The sequence below is a fragment of the Sinocyclocheilus anshuiensis genome, unplaced genomic scaffold, assembly GCF_001515605.1.
Source record: "Sinocyclocheilus anshuiensis isolate Anshui unplaced genomic scaffold, SAMN03320099.WGS_v1.1 scaffold1877, whole genome shotgun sequence".
In the NCBI taxonomy this organism is placed as follows: Eukaryota; Metazoa; Chordata; class Actinopteri; order Cypriniformes; family Cyprinidae; genus Sinocyclocheilus; species Sinocyclocheilus anshuiensis.
In genome coordinates, this window is record NW_015540967.1 from 266,961 (window position 1) to 277,160 (window position 10,200).

At 42.7% G+C, this 10,200-nt stretch overlaps 1 protein-coding gene across 3 annotated transcripts in view; it reads right to left on the minus strand.

The window, feature by feature from the left end:
* Positions 1-10,200, minus strand: part of tnrc6ba (trinucleotide repeat containing adaptor 6Ba) — a 63,858-nt gene that overhangs the window by 47,377 nt on the left and 6,281 nt on the right. The window contains exons 4-6 of one of the 3 annotated variants that reach the window (XM_016488290.1): positions 7,854-8,204; positions 7,272-7,298; positions 4,308-7,115 (exon numbers count right to left, since the gene is read on the minus strand). In XM_016488290.1, the coding sequence (XP_016343776.1) occupies positions 4,308-7,115; positions 7,272-7,298; positions 7,854-8,204 (3,186 nt within the window). Of the gene's footprint in view, positions 1-4,307; positions 7,116-7,271; positions 7,299-7,607; positions 7,625-7,853; positions 8,205-10,200 lie in introns of those variants that run through there. The other 2 variants (XM_016488293.1, XM_016488291.1) reach the window with 2 other exon arrangements.

Below are 10,200 nucleotides of genomic sequence, written 5' to 3' on the forward strand. Positions count from 1 at the left end.
GCGCAGGCTGACGGGTTGTTAAGGTAACTGATGATATTCAGAGAGTTAAATGACTTGGCACAAGCTGATTGGTTCATGCTGCATATGCAGCCAATGAGCTTACTGCCTTGCATTTATATGGCTGGCTATCATTCACTCAAGATTCCTGCAGCGCGCTTTCAGAGTTTCTCTGAAACCTTCCACCTTCCCCAGCTCCACCTGTATAGATCTGCTATGGGTTATTTTATATGCTATTTGTACAGCAGCAGTATGTCTTAAATACTCACGGCACCGTATCGCCGCATGCATTGGCAGTAGCAAGTTCCTGTACTTGCTTGCAGCAGCAATAATCTACAACTACAGCAATAACCAACAGCAGCAGCAATTCAGCAGCAGCGTAGCAGATCTTTTCCGCCAAGACCAAATACATTAACATTGTCATATCCATCACCATGTTAAAATCTTCTGAGAGTTGTCATGATTGAACTAATGTTAACTAATGAACCTTATTGTAAAGTGTTATCAATATTAATATAAATTCTGTCCAGTTTTATTGTGTTACTTTCAGTAAAAGTGTGGTTATTTTATTGGCTTGTGTTTTTTTAATTCAGTATCATTAAAATTGAGTTAAATTTAAAAAACCTTACAAAATTACTTTATATTATTTAATAAAATAATAAACAATCATTACAATGCATTTTCGGTTTTGGTTTTCGACCAAGTGCATCCAGAATTTTCGGTTTCAGTCCAGAATTTTCATTTTGGTGCATCCCTAATAAAAATGTCTCCACGATCTGCTTTTGAAGAAATATCGTATTATCGTGCTACAGTGCATATTCTATCAGTTGCAGTTCTGGCACCTCCATCTCAATATACTGTTCAACGCCACATGCATTCACATCAGTATTAACTCAGTGGTAGAGTTACTCTCACAGGACACAGTATTATTCAGTGTCACAAAAGTACATTATTTGCATCTGCTTTAAAGCCTTGCCGGTTAAATGTTTCATTTGGGGTAAATTTTACCCGTGGCTGTTTTTAAAACGTACATAAAATATTTTTAATAAAACATTCAAGTCTCCCAGTCACTGACTTTTACTAAAATTGTGTGATTTACAATCCCCTGTTGTTAAAAACTGTTTAGATAAAACCAGATCAAAAAACGGGGCATTTATACCTATAAGCGCCAGCGCGGGTCAAATTTACCCACTATATAATGCCTGTATGTTCGCGCTGTCATTTTCGTGCTGCTTATGTTTTAACATAGTACATTGCTAGGCAACACCTTTCACTCACTGGATTAGCGGTTATCAGTTTCATAAATAAAGACAAAATGAGTAAAAGGCGGCGATTTATAAATGCTGAAGAGGTATAAGAAGCACTAAATGCCATGAGCGATGGAGAGTCTGATGGTGGGGAGATAAGTAAAGCGTCCTGTCGGCTCAGCATCTGACGGCGATCAATATCATATTTAGTTGTTTTATCCTAATGTTACTCATAATTGTTCAAAATTTGGATTAATTATTTAATTTTTGTTTTGCCATTTTTATCGTTTATTGTTCGCTTCTGTGTTGATATTTATTCTAGTCTGCCTGTTTCCTGAAGAAAAAAAATCAGATCTGATGTAGGCTAATGAATAAAACCTTTTTTTTTTTGATTACCCGAAGTTTATTGGTGTTCTTCTTGTATAATTCAAATTATAAATGATATAACTAAACAAATTAATAATTAATTAGGTGAAGCTGTGCGCTTGAATTTGTCATCGCATCATCCTATGCAATGTGGTGAATTATTATTGCTCATTATTGTCTATAGGCTATTTTAGTAATTTAAATAACATAGGTTATCTTAATATATTGATTAATGACATTGTATTATAATAGCCTGTTACACCACCTAAATATGTATTTACTTCCTTCTAATTCTCGTTGTCAGTGCAGGCTTGTTTAGCGTAATATTGACCGTTATGAAAAGTGACTGTGTAGCCTGCATAAAAAAAGTTTTGAACATAAAACAACAGTACAAAAATATAGTTGATGACTAGACATAATGATTTCATGACTCTAGACACTTCTTTGTGAAGACAGTAGCATAATGCAGTGAAATAATATGTTCTTTAGCCATTCAGAAACAGCTGTCATGTGCGTGGGTAAAATTTACCCACTGGCGGTTTTAGGTATACAGCGACCCCTGGCGGTTCTAGTGTTAAAGGGATTGTTCACCCTAAAATTTAATTTCTGTCATTATTTACTCACTCACATGTTGTCCCAAACCTGTATTAATTTCTTTCTTGTGCTGAACACTGAAAAGAAGATATTTTGAAGAATGTGGGTAACCAAACAGTTGCTGGTCCACATTAAATTTGATAGTAGGAAAAAATACTATGGAAGTCACTGTGGACCAGCCATTGTTTGGTTTTTCACGTTCTTCAAAATAGCATTTATGTTCAGCAGAAGAATAAACTCCTTCAGGTTTAAAACAACTTTTGAGTGAGTAAATGATGGTATAAAAATAAAACACTATGTAAAAAATAAAACACTAACACTACGCATTCAGATGGAGCGGCATTTACTACACAGAGCCGTAGTTCACTGACAAGCTACACAAAATCGGGTTCAAAATCGGCAATGAATCGCCTGCGATTTTGAACGCGATTTTGTGTAGCTTGTCAGTGAACTATGGCTCTGTAAAGTAAATGCCGCTCCATCTGAAAGCACGTGCTGGAGATTTACTACTACTCACAGGAGCGGCTTTACTGACGAGATCCACATGAAAATCGCATTCGATTTTTTGCACAGCCCTAACTATGACAGAATTGACAGACAGATGACAGTATTTTTATTTTTGGGTGAACTATTCCTTTAACGATAATAAAACAACAAAATGCAAAGAAAAAAATCCCTCACTATTCTTGACTGAAGATCTTTCAAACAGTTGTATTAGGAATCCGTCTATATAATGTTTTATTTTTATATTTGTTCATTCAATTTCTTGAATGCTACTGCTAAATACACCTATTGTACCTGAAAATAAAGCACTGTTTAATTTATTTGTATATTATGTGTAGTTGTAATGTGTATCTTTGTTCTTATTTTTTAATAACAAAGATAAAATAATGACAAAGATTTTTATCTTCGCCCACTTTGGCCTAAATATCTGCTAGGGATGGGTCACGATTTTCGAATATTCAATTAGTTGATTTAAATATAGAATATCGAATAGGTTGTGCGATTATTGTCTTAAAAAATCTCCCCATGTTTTCCGTGCTAATGTGGTGGTGACGCGTTCATGTAAGCAGAGGGTGGCGCTGCCAATAACGCACCTAAAAGCTGTCAAAAACAACAGAAGAACACATTGTCTCACGCGCACAGTGTAGACTTGCGTGGCATAAAAAAAGACTTGCGTAGCATATAACGGTTACAGTAACTTGGGACGATGTCAAATAAGAGTTCTTCCATGTTCAGAAAGTGCGGAAAACAAATAACGCTTTCTACGGAGCCACTAAAGGGACATGGTTAGCCGCTTGCTAGTGGTAGCCTGTTACATGCTGAGTGTTGCTCCGTACGTGTGATCGCGCATCTCGAAAGTGAAAGTAAAAAACAAGCGCGTGTTCAAAAGGGATTTAAATGCCCCGCATATTAATAATGGCTCCCTGATGCCCGCAGTTTATATACAGTATAATTACCCAACGATATAATTGCGACAGAAGATATCGAAGTATATTTTTCCTCCCATCTCGTATCTGTTCACTTTAGGGGTTTCATTTTTTGAAATGGAAATGTCCTAGCCTTATGAGCAGTACATTTATGCTAATCGACGGACTGTTATGTTAATAAGTGCCATCATTCGGTTGTGTTTATTATAATATGTTTCAGCACGTTACAATCATTATATGGCTTGAGTTAAGGCAGCCTATCTTCTGAATTAAACAGTTAATAGTACAGATTGAAAGTGTGAATCCCGTCTCTCTCCCTCTCTCAGTTTATGGGTGTTTGTGCGTGCATGCGGGGAAGGGGTGCGATTTTCGAATAATAATTGAATAATACCCTGCGGTTTTCGAATATTATTTTTGCTTGGAATGCCCATCCCTAATATCCGCCTTTTTTTATTTTATCTTGTTACCTTGAAAGTAAAAGATAAAAAGAAACCTTTGTTTTTATAATAGGGAAATTAGTTTGGATGTTATGCTCAAACAACTTACAAAATAGTAAAACCAACATGACAAAGAATCGTGATAAAATCGTGAATCGTGATATTTCTAAAAAAAATTGTGATATAATTTTTCCATATCGCCCACCCCTACTTCAAAGGAAAGCACACGTTCTTACCTATTCCTGGCCCCTTGTTTGTTGAATGTGGAAGGTTCATGTCCCTATTCCCAAGGCCAGTTGGCATTCTTCCAGGTGGCTGCTGCTGTAGGGTTGGGGGTCCTTGCTGAGGGGACACTGATTGTGCCTGGCCAGATGGGGCATTGTTCTTATCCCACACACTTTTGTTGTTGTAGTTGTTGGGGTCACCCCAAGCAGATGTTCCATCATCAATCTCCATTTTCCTGCTGATGGACTGTGGAGAAGGCTCCTCCCAACCACTGGGCTCTGATGTGTCTCCAGAGTCACTGGAAACTTGGGGTATGGGCCCTGAAGTCCACCCTGAACTTTGGCTCTGAGCTGAAGGACCTGCTGGTCTTCCCCAGCCCCCTTGCATGGCCCCTGTGTCCACCGACTGACACTGCTGAGGCTGTGATTGTTGTTGCTGCTGCTGCTGTTGTGCCGGGCCTTTCTGTGAGGCCGATTGGCTGTTTGGCATCTGTGACGGGTGCATCTTCCCACCCCAGCCTTGGTGAGATTTGCCACCCATGTCTCCACCTGCCCCTTTACCTCCAGTTCCCCATGACCCTCTAGGAGCTCCCTCATCCCAATTACCCCATGTACCCACTTCTGAGTCCCCACTAGTACCTCCACCACTCTTCCCATCCCCCCAACCCCCACTGCATGATTTGGGCTCATTCTCTCCCCAGTCGCTGCTACCTCTCGTTCCCCTATTGCCCGCATCCCCCCGTCCCATTTCTTTCCAACCGCCTGTTCCTTTCTCCTCCTGACTGTCTCCCCAGCCACTTCCTCCAGTTGATGGAGTACCCTGTGTTTGGAAATCTCCCCACCTGCCTGACGAGCTCCCTGCTCTACATTCTCGCCACTCATGTCCTTCGCTGTCCCAACCTTTCCCATGGCCCTCTGATGAAGCAGTCCCTCCCCAACCCCCGGATGGCTTGCCTTGTCCACCGACGAGACACGACACAGATTGTGAGACGCCAGGGTTTTGGATATTGACACCCGAGGGTGGAGAGCTTCTGGCATGCAAAGAAGAACTGCTGTTGCTACTACTGTTATCCCAACCTTCACCAGGTGAAACAGCGGGTGGCCCGAGGATGGAGTTTGAGTTCAAGTTGGCATTTAGAGCTGCACCTTGGAGCAGAGAGGAGGAAGATGGATCAGTAGTTGTGGTGGTAGATGGACCAGAGTACGGTTGAGCGTGGGCAGGTGCACTCATTGTAGATGAGGATTCTGCTCCACCTGGTGCCGCTGCTCCGCCACCTCCCTCCAAATCCCATGCCACATTCTGACGGATTTGTGTCTGACCCCAACCAGAGTTGGACAGCACTCTGGGGTCCAGGTCAGACCGGCTAAGCAGATTCTGTAAGGTCACTTCAGGGTTGGGAGGTTGATGAGCGCGGTGGTGGCCATGGTGCTGATTGCCACTTCTGGAGTTTCCTCCGCCACTGGAGGATGAGGTACATTCCCCACCTCTGCTACCCTGGCCTCCCCACTCACTCGAGTCTCCTGCTCCTACATCCCCAACTCCTTTCTGATTGTCCCAAGCTCTTGTCATATTTGAAGGTGTGGAGGAGGAAGTCGTCGGGTTACCGACACTGCCGCCGCCGCTGCTGCTGTTACTGCTCGAACCATCTTTCCCACCTGGATTGCTGACACCCCCAACACCACTGGACGCCCCCCACTCCCCAACCAACATATGGTCCCGACCCCACGCTCCCTGAGATACCCCGGGGGTCTGACCCCCACTTCCTGTTCCCCATGCACTTCCCCTCGTCAAATCTCCTCGATCATCCTGACTGGCATAACCCCACGCTTTCCTGCCTTCAGCAGACACGGAGCTCCCTCCTGCTCCATCCTCCCAAGATTCAGTCCTTGAGGCACCCGTTTTGGAGTCTGCAGGGAAAGGCTGAGCTCTCCACAATGATGAGCTGGTGGAGGAGGAAGAAGAAGTGGAGCCGTCCCCTCCACCTGTGCTTCCAGAGTCCATATCAGCCCCCTCTGCCACCCCTGTGTTTTTTGGTCCTGCTCCTGCTTCCAGTGCTGCACCACCCCACTCTCCACAGGATGGCTCTCTGTCTCTGGATTGTATTTGGTGAAGTTGGTGCTGATGAGAGTCTTGATTCACAGAAAGAGGGTTGCTGGCAGACAAAGATGAGCTTTGGAGGGAAGAGGAGCCACCCTCTGTTGCAACTGTCCCAGCCCCTTCCTGTACCAGGGCTGGCCAAGCAGAGGGATTGGCATTAGGGGTAAAATTGGCACCTGGAATCCCACAGCTGACACCAAGGGAGCTATCGGAGCTCCCTGGGAGAGGGGCAGCTTTAGATATGGGGGGAAATGAGCCTGCTGCTACTGCATTCCCCCCTATGAGTTCATGGGAGGATGAAGCCCAAACACTACCAGACTGCATACATTCATTGGGTGAACCGGAGGATGTGGGTGGGGAAGGGCTGCCAGAATTCACTCCTTTTCTCCCGTTTCCTCCTCCCACAACTTTCGCTTGCTGCTGGAGATGCCTCTCACCCCATGAGGTGCTGCAGTTCAGAATTCCGCTACTGTCCGCACCTCCGGTACCTGCTGTATCCCCTGCCTTTGACCCATCCCCAGCAGCAATACTGGGCCATTCCTCCAGGTCTGACCGGTCCACTATCACCTTTTCCCTGCCCTGAGAGAGGGGTTGACTGCCAGAGCTGTTCCCCCACATGGAATTTGCATAATTTGAAGAAGAAGAAGAAGCAGCGATTGATGAGGAGGATGATGTATGGGGCAGTGAGGGAGCAGCTGGACCCACAAGGCCCTGGCTTGGATCTGGAAACAAAATACCAAACTATTCATGAACCTCCAAGATTATTTTCTTATGACACACAACCTACATGTATATAAACTAAACCAATATGATACAAACAAGTCTCAAAAGTCTTAAAGGGATGATTCACCCCAAAAATTCTGTCATCATTTACTCACCTATGCCATTCCAAACCTGCATAACTTCTGTGAAACACAAAATAAGATATTTTGAAGAACTGCTTTTGTCCATACAATTAAGTAATTGAGTTTCAAAACAACACTGGACTCGCAACACTTGGGACTTGGACTTTCATTGTACTGACAAAAACACAGATATTTATCAAAATATCTTTAGAGTGTTTCTCAGAAAAAAATTCATTTATATGAACTTTCATTTTTGCTGTAAGCTGTAAACTCCCTCCAAAGAAATGTGTACACTACAGCGTGTAAGTATACTGCAAGCATACAGGACACAATGAGTATTCTAAAATTTGATACAGACTGGTACAATACCTTGCGTTGTGTTTGGAGCTGAACAACATTTACATCATCTAGATTTGTTAGACAAATGGACAATTTCACTAAAAAGCTTACATTTTAAAAAGACAAATGAATGTTTCAGTCTAACTGAAATCAAACCTGTAAAGTGTATGTAAAGAACTTATTGTTTGTGATTTCTTTTACATATTTCTCTAAATAAAGAGCCTTAAAAAGTTCCACTTTTTCTGTTAGTCAAATTATTCACTTGATGATTCTTACCTGAGGCAGAAGCCACTGTTTCATTGGGGCTGTCTCCCCCGCTGTTGCCTCCCCCCAGCAGCATGGAGGACAGTGGTGGCTGGCCCCTCTTCAGTAGCACTTTATGGTCCTGCTGGCAACGGAATCGAGGGGGCACTTCACGGGGCATGTAGCGCTGAGAATTCTGTGTGGCGGGGGAGGGCTGTCCGTTGGCCACCGCCGGCCGCTTAGCATTGTTCCCACCCTGAGGGAGGGCGCCAGCAGCCGGGGTGGCAGCGGATGGGGTTGAAGAGGGGACGGGGCCAGGGCTGGGGGAAGCTGAGTTGGGGGTGGCAGGAGACTGTGCAGATGGAGGCTTGGTCAATTCTGGCACTGTGTAGTGGAAAATTTAGGAGCAAATGAGAGCAGAACTGCAGAAAAGCTACATTCAGGTAAAGGAAAGAATAAATAGATTATACACATTAACACAGTGACACACTTTTTCATGTGCTTGTCAGCACAATGACACTATCTTTGTAACTTTCAGGATATCAGTAGGGCTGAAACGATTCCTTGAGTAACTCGAATACAAAAAATTGAGGCAAATTGTTTGCCTCAAGGCTTCGTTTAGACCATTTACTGTAACTACACATGGAACACTGGGTTTTCCACGGACCATTATTACTGACGCACAACCCGATAAACGCTGGACATATTTAAGACCGTAAATCAATATATGGTGGCTAGTTATGATGTCCCTAAGTTAACATTAGCTATGCTTTGTGAAAGAATAAGCGCCATTCATGCTGATTGTCTCATTCTCTCTCTGTGACACACACACACTCCCCACACAGTTATGCATAAAAATACCACAGAAAGAAAGTTAGTCAATATCACACAAAGAGTGCCAGTTTTCACCTCTAAAAATCAGCATGATTACAAATGTGATACTGATTTTATGCAACAGTTCAATAAACAAGAAGTTAATATTAAGAGACTTATGTTTTAGACACGATACTGCCTGTTTTTGCTCTATTTTGCCAACAAAAAAATAATTCTAAGCACAGCCACAGCGCTGTTTTGCATCTCTGAGCAACTTGACGGTGTTTCGTTCCTGAATGAATCAACCATTTAAATGATTCAGTTCAATCGCAATGAATCACTTATTAACAGTGACTTGCTGCCACCTACTGGTGGTTTTAATTTCACATTTAAAGGTGGGGTAAGTGATTTTTGGTAGCCAATGTTGATGTTTCAAATCACCAAAACAAACACGCCCCTACCCCAAAAGGGTCTCGCCCCTATTTTGATAGCTCCGCCCCACACATACGTACGCAACCCAGGCAACGATTAGTTCTGTGAAACAAAGCAAAACCAATGTTACACCGTGTCTACACCGGACACGAGCGGCGCGGCAAAATACTATAGAACTCATTATAATCAGTGATGCTGTCTACACTGGATGCGGTGCGACACGACAAATCCCCGACAGAAAACTGCTGCTGCGTTCTATTTATGACGTATTGACACAAATTTCAGAAGATTTTCAGCGGTCTCTTTTCGCGTCCACTGTAGACACGGTATTACTCACCTATCGAGAAGAAACAAAGCAACCTCGGCGTCCGATCGCAGGCCTTCCGCTCCTTGAGTTCTCTCCAGTGCTGGAAAGCTGATCCGATATTTACACGGGTCCTACTTCTTGCCTTATCGTAAGCCTTCTTTTGTTCCGCAGACATTTTCCTCATTTGTTTTTATCCGCCATCATATCTTTCTGTTGTCGCTCGGCTCATGTCTGACCTCCTGTGCACTGAGCACTCTCTCCTCCACATCATGAGTAGACACGCCCCTTATTGCTGATTGGCTACAAGTTTGTTTTGGTACTCGGCCCGACTCAGTTTTCAAAGGCGTTTTTGAAAAAATACATACCCCACCTTTAAAGTATCTTTTCATTTTTTAAATAATTGTAAATATCAGTAGTTAATGTTTTATGTTTAAAATAACAAATTATTATTTATGCATTTGTAACTGCAGGTTAAATGCATTCATGTCCCTCTGAGCTCAATTAAACAGTGTGCAAATAGGCCTACATCTAAATGCCTCTTCAGATGCAGCTTCTGAGTTTCCGCTGCATTGTAAAGACAAATTTTGTTGATACTGATACTGGTAACAGCCCTAATGTCTTATTATTCTAATCGACTTATTAAATGTAAGAATTTGACTCAAAAGATGATGCACACTTTTAGAAAAAAAAGGTAAAAATGCCCATAAAATGTAAAAATCAATTTAAACTTACTGGAAAAGATTCATTTCTATCACTGCTGTGAACTGACCAGCACACAGAATATGAAGGATATCAAAAACAAGTTTTACACACACACACACACACACA